The following is a 13,671-nucleotide window of genomic DNA, read 5'->3' as shown; positions in this document are numbered from 1 at the left end:
AACTGTTGCTTATTCAGCGCGAAAATATGATAAGGAAAAACCCAGAGATCTAACTTACGCTTCTACAATCCGTTCGTCTATTTTTAATCAGTCAGTGACACACGTGTTTTGACAAATATATCCCAACACCGGAATGCTACAAAGGTAGTTAAATATGTACCTCATCTCCAGCAGCGGCAAGATTAACGCCTGTTTGTCTCATTGCCAACTATCTACTAACATCACAACAATTATACATCCTCTTGCCCAATGCGCCGTTTCTTGTAATTTGGACACTTACTACTTATCTAAGCGCGTAATAAATTTCCACCGCCCGTCGGCATCCTCCCACTACTGACTATCGTCTCGCAAAACAATTTTACACGAGGACTAGCTTTAAGCTGGAAACGATGCACAACCGGAGGCTACTGTAAAAATCCGTTAGGCTGCCTGGCGACTACCACGACGACGACGACGAATAATATTGCACTCTTCCTTCTGATGATAATTAAATCTTCTTCTTTCCATTACAGGTTCCTGCTAGTGTAGAGATACCTGTCTCTAGTTGACGACACTCATTGGTCAGCACCTCCTATCTTAATTGCCCCCCGACAACCCCGAACACATCGCGTATTAATCGAGTACAAGCGGAAGTGAGTCCAATCAGTCGCGTGTGAGTCGGGTAGGAGAAAGGATATCCTTTTTTTGGGGAGTAGATCTCGAAACGGAAGAACAAAGTACTACGAAGTCATCATGCATGGTGCAAGTTACGATCCGCGGATAAGCGAGTCTGATGGTTCGAACTGTAATGGCGTTACCAATCGTGGATTCTTCCAGGATCTGGTGGACGAAGGCATTAAGCCGGAGAAGGCCGCCGCACCAGGGCTAGCTCCGTTGGCAGTGGCCAGACCTCTTTACCAACAGGAGGAGCTGAACGAAGAGATGCAGTACAGTGTTCCCGAGCGGCACTTGGTTCGGGAAGCGTTGAACAGCGTCAAGGGGTGGAGTGCGAAGGGATGTGCCAAGAGTGTGTTTCCGATTGTCGGGTGGATGTCGCAATATTCGTTGAAACGGGACATCGTGTCGGATCTGATCAGTGGCTGTACGGTGGCGGTGATGCACATTCCCCAGGGCATGGGGTACGCACTTCTGGCCAATGTGCCTCCGATTGTGGGAATCTATATGGCGTTCTTTCCGGTGTTGGTGTACTTTGTGCTGGGAACTTCGAGGCATAACTCGATGGGAACGTTTGCCGTAGTGACGATAATGATGGGCAAAATAGTGTTGAAGCATTCCAATGAGGAGGTGGGTCCGATGCAGGTTGCGACGACCGTTTGCTTCATTGTCGGGATCATGCAGGTAAGTAAGGTGCCTACTGGGACGGTGGTATGTGTCAATTGGGAGTGTTTGTAAATTACCAGGGGCTTTCATCTATCTAGATTTATCCAACGAGGCTTGCCGAAAAAACAAGAAAAAGTAACGAAAAGTACCGTAATTTTGCGCACCAAGGAATTATTTCGTGCAGTTTTGAAAATTTCTAAAATAATTATAAATTGCATATAATTTGAATTAAATTGTACACGAAGGTTAATACCTACCACCTTTGTATGGGAAAAATATAAATTTAGATAAAATTGTAATACACTGCAAATTTTCGTCGAAATGCGCAGAATTAGAAGCTGCGCAGAATTATGGTACTTTTCGGCACTGATATTTTAGTTAGAGAAGTAGGCCGTTGTGTTATTCTAAAGTGTGTCGAAAAGTGACACAGTGGTACAGTATGCCAAAAATACATCTACGAAGTCAAATGAAACACAGTTTGGAGTTTATCGGATTCATGAAATTTCTTAATCAAGCTGATTAGCCGGGGGTCTCACAGCCTAGTCAGTAAAGGCACGGTATTACTAAGCCGGAGGCGGCGGGTTCGATTCCCGGTCCGGTCGAGGGAATCTTTCGGGTAGGAAATTTTCTCGACTTCCCTGGGCAATAAAGTATCATTGTGCTTGCCACACAATATACAAATTCATGCATTGGTATCGGCATCGAAAGCTCTCAATTAATAACTGTGGAAGTGCATTTATAGAACACTAAGTTGAGAGCACGCAATAAGCTAATATGCGCTAAGCAATAAGCTTGAAATGCGAACAAGAAGAAGAAGAAGCCGTCCAAACAACCTGATGCCGATCATCTCTATCTTGTCTACGTAAATCGAATTGATACCATAAATTCAAACCCGATACCATCCAACCGATTGACACCAATCATCAGCCATCATAGCATCGTCTGCCCTGGATTTATTGCTTTATACTTATTTGTTTTTGATCGTTCCACGCTCGAACAAACACCAAACACCCCAACAGCTGATAATGTACGTTGGCCGACTGGGAGTCATTTCCTACCTGCTGTCGGACACTTTGGTTTCCGGATTCACCACTGGTGCCGCCATCCACGTGCTCACATCGCAGATCAAAGATCTCCTCGGACTGTCGTTGCCTCCCCAGGGTGGAAATTTTGAAGTGATAAACGTAAGTGTGACCACTGCTGAATCGTAAGCTGTTAGTTAGATAGTTGCCCTCTAATCCCGCATTTACGACTGCTGTAATTCTTCTGACGGACACTGCTTTGATTCCTTTAGACTTACATCGCCATCTTTACGGACATTGCCAGCGTCAACTGGGCGGCCATCGTGATATCTGCCATTACGATTGTGGTAGTGATGATAAACAACGAATATCTGAAGGTGAGACAGTCATTCTAAGGTTAATAAACGCCAGATGTAACAAGCTGCAAGTATGTCATGACTCATGACCGCGCAAAAATGTTGTTTTGCATCGCAGGGCCTACTTGATCTAACCGCAAATGTTTGTTTCTGTTTATTTTTTTGCGGATAGCCCATTGTCGCCAAGCGAAGCACCATTCCCGTTCCAATCGAGCTGATTGCGGTCATCGGTGGGACCTTGATTTCGAAATATGTTGATCTACACGGACAGTATGCGATCAAGACAATCGGCAACATTCCAACGGGATTTCCAGGTGAGTTTCAAAAAGTGGAAAGTTGTGCAAATTGCAGTTCAAAGTATAATATAGTCTATAGATGGGGATTTCTTATCTGACTAAAATTAATGACCGCAATTTTTAACCGGGGACAGGGAGATCTCTTCTTATCTTAGTTAGTTCAGGCGCAAGACCATACTGGAGGTGGCTGTGTTTAATTTCCGGTCTGGTCTAGGATTTTTTTCGGGGTTGGAAAATTTCTCGATTTGACTGACTCTATTTGTATGAGTATACTTGCCACACAATAATAACTAATGCAAAAATGGTACCTCGCAATTAACAACTGTAGAAGTGCTCAAAGAACACCAAGTTGAGACCTGGCGTAATGTTCCAGTAGGGGCGCAATAAAAGCCAAAAGAAGAAGAGAAGAAATTCCAACCGAAGTTCATAGCCTTGCCTTAATTTCTAAACCTGTCTAGTCGAAATTCCTGACCGAAATTTAAAGTCGTATAGTCGTCCTAAATTTAAAATTCCCAAACTGAGTTCCTCACCAGAATTTCCAACCGGACTGATGGATTACTAACCTTTTCGCAATTTCTAAAAGAAATTGCTTTTATGAATTATTTAAATCAATTTCCAAATGGAAACCCTGATCTTACTTGCAATCTGAACAAGCTTGCCGAGAATAATTCCGGACTGGAAGTTTTCTTGATCAGAATAATTCTGGACCGAAATTATACTTTTCCGGAATTATTCATGACCGGATGTATTTTTGACTTGAATCATTCTTGACCGGAATCATTCTGGACCGAATTCATTCTGGACTGGAATTATTCTTGACGTGAAATATTTTCAAACGGATTTTTCAAACATAATTTCCGGCTGGAGTTCAAAAACTGTACGGAATTTATAACCGGAATAACGATAAAGAATTTCGTAATCACATAGTATTTCCTGATAGCAGTTGCTTTCCGGACATCTTTAATGGAATTCATTGTTTTGGAAAATATTTATAGGATAAGCGAAGCACATATGATCGCAATGATCTATTTGCAAAAAAATCTACATAACCGATGGGATATGAACCCTCAAATCACATTTGTGTCTCTAAATATTAAACAAAAAATATATATGATTAATGACAAATGAGTTGATAACTATAGAAAAGTTTACTGGAATTCTTAAAAGAAAATCCTGATCTGGGCTTCCAGCCAAATTTTATGAAGGGAATTCCGAAAAGATATAACGGGAAAGAATTTTTAACACCAGCAGTCCTAACCAGCACTGCTAACCATAATGTTTAGTGGAATTCCTAACCGAAAACCGAGGGGGATGACTCTATCTACGATAGAAGAAGATTGACGATGATTCTGAAGATTTCCTGCAAAAAGATGATGCGCGATGCAAGTAGATGCGAGAAATGAAAGAAGATTTTTCGAAGATTGATTCGCTAGTTGGAGATTTGAAAAGCATCTAGACTTGAGATTTAGATGTGTCGCCCCCCTTGCCGAAAACCTTAATCAGAATCCCTAACCGAAAATCCGAACTGGAATTCCTAGCCGGAATTCCTAACCAGAATACGTACTCAGAAATTCAAACTTAGCTGGATTCCCTGACCAGAGTCGATACCCCTAGATCTAAATTCTTTGACTGAAATTCTCTAACCAAAATTCCTACGCGGAATTCCTTATCAAAATACCTAACCGGATTACCTAACCAAAATTCGTGACTGGGATACCTAACCAGAACTCCATTCCAGAACTCCATACTGGAACTCCTAACCAGAACTCCTAACAAAATTATTAAGCGGAATCCCTAAGCAGAATTCCTAACCGGAATTCCTAACATGGATCCATAACCGACATCCCTAACCAAAATCTCTACTCGAAATTTCTAATCAAAATACATACCCAGAATCTCAAACCGGAATGACTAACTGGTTTCCCTGACCGGAATCCCGGAGTCGATATTCCTAGACATAATTTTTTTTGACTGAAATTCTCTACCGGAATTCCAAACCGGAATTCCAAACCGGAATTCCAAACCGGAATCCCTAACCGGAATCCCTAACCGGAATCCCTAACCAGAATTCCTAACCGAAATCCCTAACTGGAACTCCTAACTAAAGCTCCTAACCAGCACTGTTAATTATAATCTTTAGTGGAATTCCTAACGGAAAACCTTAATCGGAATCCCTAACCGAAATTCCTAACTGGAATTCCTAACTAGAATTCCTAACCAAAATCTCTAACCGGAATTCCTTACCAGAATACATACTCAGAATTTCACTGAAATTCCCTAACCAAAATTCCAACCCGTAATTCCTTATCGGAATACCTAACCGGATTACCTAACCGAAATTCCTGACTGGGATACCTAACCAGAACTCCTAACCACAGCTCCATACCAGAACTCCTAAGCAGCACCCCTAACCAAAATTCTTTAGCGGAATCCCTAAGCAGAATTCCTAACCGGAATTCCTAACCAGAATCCATAACCAACATCCCTAACTTAAATCTCAACTCGTCATTTCTAACCAGAATTTCAGACCGGAATGACTAACTGGATTCTCTGACCGGAATGCGATATTCGGAGTCGATATTCCTAGACATAAATTTTGTTGACTGAAATTCTCTAACCAAAATTCCAAACTGGAATTTTCTACCGGAATCCCAAACCGGAATCCCTACCCGGAGTCCCTAACTGGAACTCCAAACCATAGCTTCTAACCAGAATTCTTTTTTTTCTCTACCGCAATTCCTAACCATAATTCCTAGCTGGAATCCCTAACCGGAAATCCTAGCCGGACTCCGTAACTGGAACCCCTAACTGAAATTCCTAACCGGAATCCCTAACAAGAATACATAACCAGAATTCATAACCGGAACGACTAACTGGTTTCCCTGACCGGATCCTACATTCCTAGAACAAAATGATTTTGACTGAAATTCCTTAAACAAAATTCCGACCCGGAATTCCTTAGGGGTCGTCCATTAATTATGTCACACATTTAGGGTGGAGGGGGCGTTTTGAAAACTGTGACGAGCCATACAAAATAAATTAAGGTCCATACAAAAAAAATGTGACAAAGGGGGGAGGGGGGGTTGAAAATGGCCCAAATTTGCGTGACATAATTAATGGACCATCCCTTACCAGAATACCTAACTGAAATTTCTAACCGAAATTTCTAACTGGGATACCTAACCAGAATTATTTAGCGGAATTCGGAAACACTAACCGGAATTACTAACCGGAATTCCTAACCAGAATCCAGGATTTCAAACCAGAACGGCTAACGGGATTCGCCGACGCGGAGTCGATATTCATAGACCCAAACTATTTTGACTGAAATTCTTTAACCAAAATTCATAACCTGAAACCCTAACCGGAATTTCTTACCAGATTTTCTTACCGGAATTCCTTACTGGAATTCCTTACTGGAATTCCTTACTGGAATTTCATACTGGAATTCCTTACTGGAATTTCATACTGGAATTCCTTACCAGAACTCCTAACCAGAACTCCTAACCAGAACTCCTAACCAGAACTCCTAACCAGAACTCCTATGCAGAATTATTTACCGGAATTCCTAACCAGGATTGTTAACTGGAATACCTAACTTGAATTTTTTACCGGAATTCCAAACCGGAATCCCCATCCAGAATCCTTACTGGAATTCCTAGCCGTTACTACTAGCCGTTACTCCTAACCAGAAATCCTATGCAGAATTCTTTACCGGAATTCCTAACCAGGATTGTTAACTGTAATAACTAACCATCTAGAATCCTTACTGGAATTCCTAGCCGGTACTCCTAACCAGAAGTCCTATGCAGAATTCTTTACCGGAATTCCTAACCAGGATTCTTTACTGGATTACCTAACCAGAATTTTTTACCGGAATCCCTATCCGGAATCCCTACCCATACAACCAGAATGCACGTATATTCAAATTTGTTTTCGTGATATACAAACAAACAAGTCGTATAGAATGCAAAAAAATGGCTTGTACGTACAAAAGTGGAGGCCATATACGTGCATATTTTCGTTTAATTTTAAACGAGTTGATTTAACATCATATACGATTTGATTGTACGATTGATACAGTACGACGGAAAAATGAGTCATGGAATATAAGACGGAAATTTGCATTCTATACGATTTAACTTAAACATAATGCGAGGTATGCCATTCTAATATGCGATTTTGACTGACTGTAGCAATTTACTATATTGTCTGTACATTGTTATACGACTTCTGGTTATCTGGGTATCCGGAATCTCTAGCCAGAATCCCTAACCGGAAATTCTTACCAGATTCCATAGCCGGCATCCCTAACCAAAATTTCTAACCGAATTTCCTAACCAAAATTCCTAAACGGAACGATTAACTGAATTCCTTGACCGGATCTTAGATTCCTAGATCCTAAATCTTTCTTAAATGGACTTCCTATCCAGAATACCTACTCAGAATTCCTAACCGGAATGACCAACTGGAATTCCTAACCAGAATCCATAACCGGCATCACTAACCGAAATCTCTAGCTGGAATTCCGGATCCGGATCCTAGATTCCTAGATCTAAATTCTTTTGACTGGAATTGCTTCACCGAAATTCCTAGCTAGATCTTCTAACCAGAATACTTTACTAGAATTGCTAAGCGGAATCCCTTACCAGAATTCCAAACCAGAATACCTACCCAGAACTCCTGACCGGAAAGACTAACTGGAATTCTTAACTGAAATCCCGGAGTCGATATTCCTAGATCTACATTTTTTTTGACTGAAGTTATTAACCACATCTAAATCCCTCACCGGAATTTCCAACAAGACTGAAGGATTATTTCTCATCGATTATTCTAATGTAAATTGCTAACAGGAATTCTTCACCGGAATTTCTAAGAGAAAATCCTGATCTGAATTCCTATGTAGACTAAACTACACACTTAAAAATTTTCGCCGAAATTCCAACAGCCGAGTAATTCTGCAATTTATTTTGCTGAGATTCAGTAAAACAATTGCCGAGACTCAGCTAACAAATAATATTTTGCTGAGATATCAGCTAACAAACAGATATTTTGCAGAGATATCAGCAAAAGTAAATGCCGAGGTAATCGGCTGTTGGAGATTTTACCGAGCTAGATTAAGTGTGTAGACTAGTTCACTAGCCTGCAAATTATAAACCAGAGTTGTCAACCTAAATTCTGGACAAGAACTCCTATCCGAAATTTCAAATAGTAATTCTCTGCCTTCAAAGTTCCTGATCAGAATTCTTAGACCTTGAGTTCTTGACTGAAATTCTTTTCCGAGTTCTTTTCTGGAGTTCTTAAACAGATTTTGCCACCGATGCGGTGTGAAGGCATTCTTTGCAAGAATTCTTTAATGTTGATCCTGATACTGGTCGGAAATTCTAATCCGAAAATTCTGATTAGTATTCCTAACTGCAATTTTCTTCCCGGTTTCTATCCGAAGTTTCGAACAACTGTCTGTCCCACCAGGATTTCTCATTGGAACTTCTGACTGAAATTTTTAACCGGAATTTCTAGTCGAACTTCCTTACCGGAATTTCTAAATCTAAAAACTGAACGGTGCTACCAACATGAGCTCCTTGCCGTAGTTTCCAACTGAACTGAAGGGAATTTCTGTCGAAAATTTTTAGTGGAAATCTCAAGTGGAAATCCTGATCTGATTTCCTGTACGAAATTCTTGATCAGAATTCGTAACCAGTGTTTCTAACCGGAATTCTTTACTGTAATTCCTAACAGGAAATTATAACTGAAAAGTTAATCAAAATGTCTAACAATCATGTCTAACTGGAATTCCTTTCCTCAATTCCTCACCCAAATTTCTTGCTGGAATTTCTGGTCCAACGACATTTCTAGATCTAAAATCCTTGACCAAAATTCCCAACTTAACTTCTCAGTCTGAGTTCGTGACCAAGGGCTGCATTGCACATCTCGAAACGAAAAACTTGTCCATACAAGCGTTCGTTTAAAATGTCTTTCGTTTCGAAATGCGCAATGTGCCCCCAGAATTCGTAACCGGAATTCTTAACTTCTCTGTAATTTCAATCCAAAAACCTAAACCGGAATTCCATAACTTAATTCCTTACCGGAACTGCTTGCTGAAATTTCTTGTTGAAATTTCTGACTGTAATTCCTAGATCTAGAGTTCCAGACCGAAATTCCCAACCTGGGTTTCCTAAACCGGTCCGAAGGGAATTCCTTACCTCAACGGAATTCCCAACCACAATTTCTACACACTTAGATTTTTTCGCCGAGATGGGCACCACCGAGCAGCTCGGCATTTTATTTTGCTGGATCTCAGTGAAAAACTTGCCGAGATTCAGCTAACAAACGGGAATTTTGCCGAGATCTCAGCTAACAAACATATTTTTTGCTGATTTTCCAGCAAAATAGAATGCCGAGCTGCTCGGTGGTGCCCATCTCGGCAAAAAAAAATCTAAGTGTGTAGTAGGCATTGCTTACCAAAATTTTCAAATGGAAATCCTGATCTGGATTCTTGACAGTAATTTCTGACTGCAATTTCAAGCTTGAATTCTTGTCAGAAGTTTACAACTGAAGTTTGTTACCAGAATTCTTCAATGGCATGTCTATCCGTAATTTCAAATTGTACTTATTAATCGAAATTACCAACCACAATTTTATTTGTTGGAATATATTGCCTTGATTCCTTACTGGAGTATCGTGTCGAAATTCCTTACCAGATCCCTTGACTGGAATGTTTATCCCGAATTCTTAGCCGCAATTCCAAACCATGATTTCGAGGGAGACGACACTTTCTTCGATTCAGGAATGATTTCGTTTTTGCTGTGCTGAGCTGCGTGCACGCTGAGTAGATATAAACATATAAAGAAGGTTAATGGAGATTTTGAAGATTTCCTGTAAGGGATGGTCCATTAATTATGTCACGCAAATTTGGCCCATTTTCACCCCCCCCCCTCCCCCCTTTGTCACATTTTTTGTATGGACCTTAATTTTTTTTTTGTATGGCTCGTCACAGTTTTCAAACCCCCGCTCCCCCCTAAATGTGTGACATAAATAATGGACGACCCCTAAACAGATGAAGTGCGATGCGAAAAATGAAAGTACATTTTTCGTAGATTGATTTGCTAGCACCGACAAACCGACATGAATGACCATTGAAATTTCTGCTCAAAGCACACTACTGACACCATGTTCGCGGAAAACGTTTAGCCAAGCAATGAACACGTGTTAAAAAAATTATGAGCTGGTTCGTGTCTGATCTATTCTTGACAAATTATGTTAATCTACATGCACATTTGATTGTACCGTAATAGATTTTTGAGCAAAAGTTTAGTTTATTAACCAATTTGGTTTTGATTCATTTCCAACCTGGATCGGGTATCAAGATTGGGTCGGCTTGTTGTCTGTCAAACTTCATTGTGAATGTTTGTTTTTGTAGCCTGGCGCCGGTTGAGGTTCGCACTGATAATAAGCTCGGGTTTGTACAGGTTGGAACCAGGATAATAAACAAGTTCGCTATAAGTGTCATGGCGGCTTGCTTTTTCGAGCATTTTGGATTGAGATTTAGATGTGTCCCATCCCCTGCCGTAATTTCTGATTGGAGTTTCAAACAAGGTTTCAAATTGGTATTCCTTATCCTAATTCCTCGATTAACTTCTTGACCGGGATTCATAAACGGAACTCCTAGTTGAATTTCCTAACTGTTATATCTAACCTTAACTCAATCCGGAAGTAGAAACAACCAAATCTATTCCGATGCCCGACCGGGAATCCTAACCGTAAAAGCTAGCCGAAAATCCTTGCCTTAATTCTTTTTTGATATTTCCAAAATTTCTGACTGGATCTAATATTCTTGGCTAAAACTATTGACCGGAATCTCCAATCTGAGTTCCTATCCAAAATTTCCAACTGGTCTGTCAGTAATTCCTGATAGTAATTAGCGTTTGAAATTCCTTACCTAAATTCAGAATTGATTCGACTCATTTTCGAAAACCTCTTCTTGAAACTTATAAGTACAAAGTATTATCCATAATTTCGGAAAAAATTTTTTATAGCGAAGTGAGTCGAAGCAACATTTCTTCAATTCATAAACCTAGGTTTCTGAATGGAATTTTAAACTGTATATCTTGGCCGGAATTCCTCGCCAGTTCAGAAAACCTTTACATGATTTTTTTTGCCACTTTCCTTGCCGGAAGTTCAAGTCGAATTTCTGACCCAAACTCCTAGATCTAGAGTTCATGACCAGAATTCCAAACCTGAGTTCCTACACAAAATTTACAACCGGACTGACGGCTCTGACCTCGTCGAAATCCATGACAGCAATTGTTAATAGGAATTAAGCTAGAACGACAATATACAAAAATTAAATCCTGATTTGAATTCCCGTCCGGAATTCCTAACCAAACCCATTATTAATCTAACTACCATCATCTCGTTCCTCGCCATTCCAGAACCCGCCCTACCGGACACCTCGCTGATGCAAACGCTCCTGCTCGAAAGCTTCCCAGTTGCCATGGTCGCGTACGCCGTGTCCGTCTCGATGGCCCTCATCTTTGCCCAGAAGGAAAACTACGAAATTGACTTCAATCAGGAGCTGCTGGCCATGGGCACCAGCAACGTGTTCGGATCGTTCTTCTCCTGTCTGCCCTTTTCGGCGTCTCTTTCCCGTTCGATGATCCAGTACACGGCGGGTGGCAAAACGCAAATCGCCTCCGTAGTTTCCTGCGCCATTTTGGCCATTGTACTGCTTTGGGTGGGACCGTTCTTCGAGCCCCTGCCGCGGTGCGTCCTGGCTGGGATCATTGTGGTCTCGCTGAAGGGACTGCTCATGCAGCTCACGCATTTCCGACAATTCTGGCGACTCAGCACCGTGGATGCCATCGTTTGGATGGGAACTTTCCTGACGGTGGTCCTGGTGGCCATCGATATCGGGCTGCTTGTCGGGATGGTGCTCAGCATTTGCAGCATCTTCTTCCGCGGTATGAAGCCGTACACATGCCTGATGGAGAACGTCCCCAATACGGATCTGTATCTGGATGTAAATCGCTACAAAGGCGTAAGTTGATGCACTGAACGCCATGGGCTTCAGAGTTCTAGTAATATTTTGAATTTCCTTCTAGACAATCGACATTTCTGAGGTGAAAATCTTCCACTTTTGCGGCAGTATGAACTTCGCCACCAGGGCTGGCTTCAAAGCGAGTTTGTGCGAAGCGTTGAAGCTGAATCTCACCAAGGAGATCAAAAAATCCAAACGGAAGGACTACAAAAAGCAGTTCAGCTTCAGGTTTCTGGTGCTGGATTTCACGGCCTTGAGTAACATCGATCCATCGGCGGTGTCCGCGCTTAAGGTTTTAATCACGGAGTTCGGTAAGCTTTCGGTGAAGGTTCTGGTGGCTGGATCGTCCTGCCCGGTGTACGAGAGGATGGTCCGGTGTAAGCTGATCGGTTCGGAAGACCATGAGTACTGTAAGATATTCCCTACCGTGCACGACGCGGTACTCTGGGCAAGGGAGACCTCAGCGAACGATTCCGTGAATCTGAGTATCGTGGAATCGGAGGAAGCGTGAGATGCGGTGATTGGTGAATTTGTTAGTTGATAGTCTTTCGGATTAACGCGGGTAACAGGTTTTAATGTTACGCCTCGAAATGTGCCTCTTTATAGTTTGTAACACCATTGCTCAAATGTTGATTGGAAAGGGGTCACCTTTCCAGTCGATCGAGGGCGAAGTTCTCAGTATTTTGATAGTGGATTAAATATTATCGTTGGAAATGATCTTTGTGCGATAGGTTTTGTTTGCTTCGAAATTCCTTAGTTTTTAGTTTGATCTACATCTATCTACCTTTCTATCTTTCTACTCTTTGTGAAACAGGTAAACTACACAAGCGAAAATAGATTTACTCTCGTTCTATGCGTTATAAATTGTGTCGGAAGTAGTGCGCATTATTGACGAAGAACAACATTAGTTTTTCCCTAACTATCAAAATGTCGGACAAAATGTAACCGTTAGTTCTAATCATTTAAAGACTGTATTTTTAAAGCATATTTATTCCATTAAAAAAAAAGTTGTTCTCGCAGTTCTACCAACCTTCTGGTCTTAGAGCTACCTCTATGGTTCTACTATCAAATGCTGCGTTATGTGTGATCTTTCAGAAGCTACATCAAGAATAAAATATCTATCCAACTAGCTGAGATATTACCATATGTAGACTGCTAGTTTTTTTCGGATTAAAACTACCCATAACGTTTGAATGGGTAACCCAAATACTTTTTGAGCAAAAATGTGCATCTTCCCTAGAACTCTTTATAGGACCACTTTTCGAAACTTTTGAAAATAGAAAGTTAGAACAAAACAAAAATATTATTTTAGGGGCACCCTAGTTTAATGCCGAAAAATAGTTCTAGCTTGGTCAAATGAAGAGCTAGAGAATTGTCGTCTTCACCAAAGTTGATTGAAATAATTGTTCTACAACTTTGCTAGAAAATGTAATCACTCATAACTTAAAACATAAAGTTATAGTTCTGATTTAAGTTAACATGAGGACCACCCTAATCATAAAAAAGAAGGTCCAATTAATTACATATATATTAAATTTTAACTCATATCTAAAACAAATAATTACTCAAATTTTGTAACAAATCGAAGAAAATCGAGCCTGATTTTTTTCTTGTTGTATTTGACCTAGAAATGCTCTTTA

The 13,671-nt window shown here is 40.8% G+C and overlaps 1 protein-coding gene across 1 annotated transcript; it reads left to right on the top strand.

The window, feature by feature from the left end:
- The first annotated feature begins 715 nt into the window (after positions 1–715).
- Positions 716–12,748, top strand: LOC135705454 (prestin-like). The gene is made up of 6 exons (XM_065227206.1): positions 716–1,338; positions 2,340–2,504; positions 2,615–2,719; positions 2,871–3,012; positions 11,427–12,031; positions 12,096–12,748. The coding sequence occupies exons 1-6, from the start codon at positions 733–735 to the stop codon at positions 12,540–12,542; spliced, it is 2,070 nt and encodes a 689-aa protein (XP_065083278.1). The 5' UTR covers positions 716–732; the 3' UTR covers positions 12,543–12,748.
- Positions 12,749–13,671: the final 923 nt, after the last annotated feature.

This window comes from Ochlerotatus camptorhynchus, unplaced genomic scaffold (assembly GCF_037179485.1).
Source record: "Ochlerotatus camptorhynchus isolate MF236.1 unplaced genomic scaffold, CSIRO-AGI_Acam_v1.1 ptg000022l, whole genome shotgun sequence".
Classification (NCBI taxonomy): Eukaryota; Metazoa; Arthropoda; class Insecta; order Diptera; family Culicidae; genus Ochlerotatus; species Ochlerotatus camptorhynchus.
This window is presented reverse-complemented; position numbering and strand designations above follow the sequence as displayed.

Bases quoted from the DNA above. Each gene is read 5' to 3' on its own strand.
- LOC135705454 (XM_065227206.1), top strand. From the start codon at position 733: ATGCATGGTGCAAGTTACGATCCGCGGATAAGCGAGTCTGATGGTTCG. The intron at 2,720-2,870 runs GTGAGACAGTCA...TTTTGCGGATAG, and splicing joins TAAACAACGAATATCTGAAG to CCCATTGTCGCCAAGCGAAG. The intron at 3,013-11,426 runs GTGAGTTTCAAA...TCGCCATTCCAG, and splicing joins CATTCCAACGGGATTTCCAG to AACCCGCCCTACCGGACACC.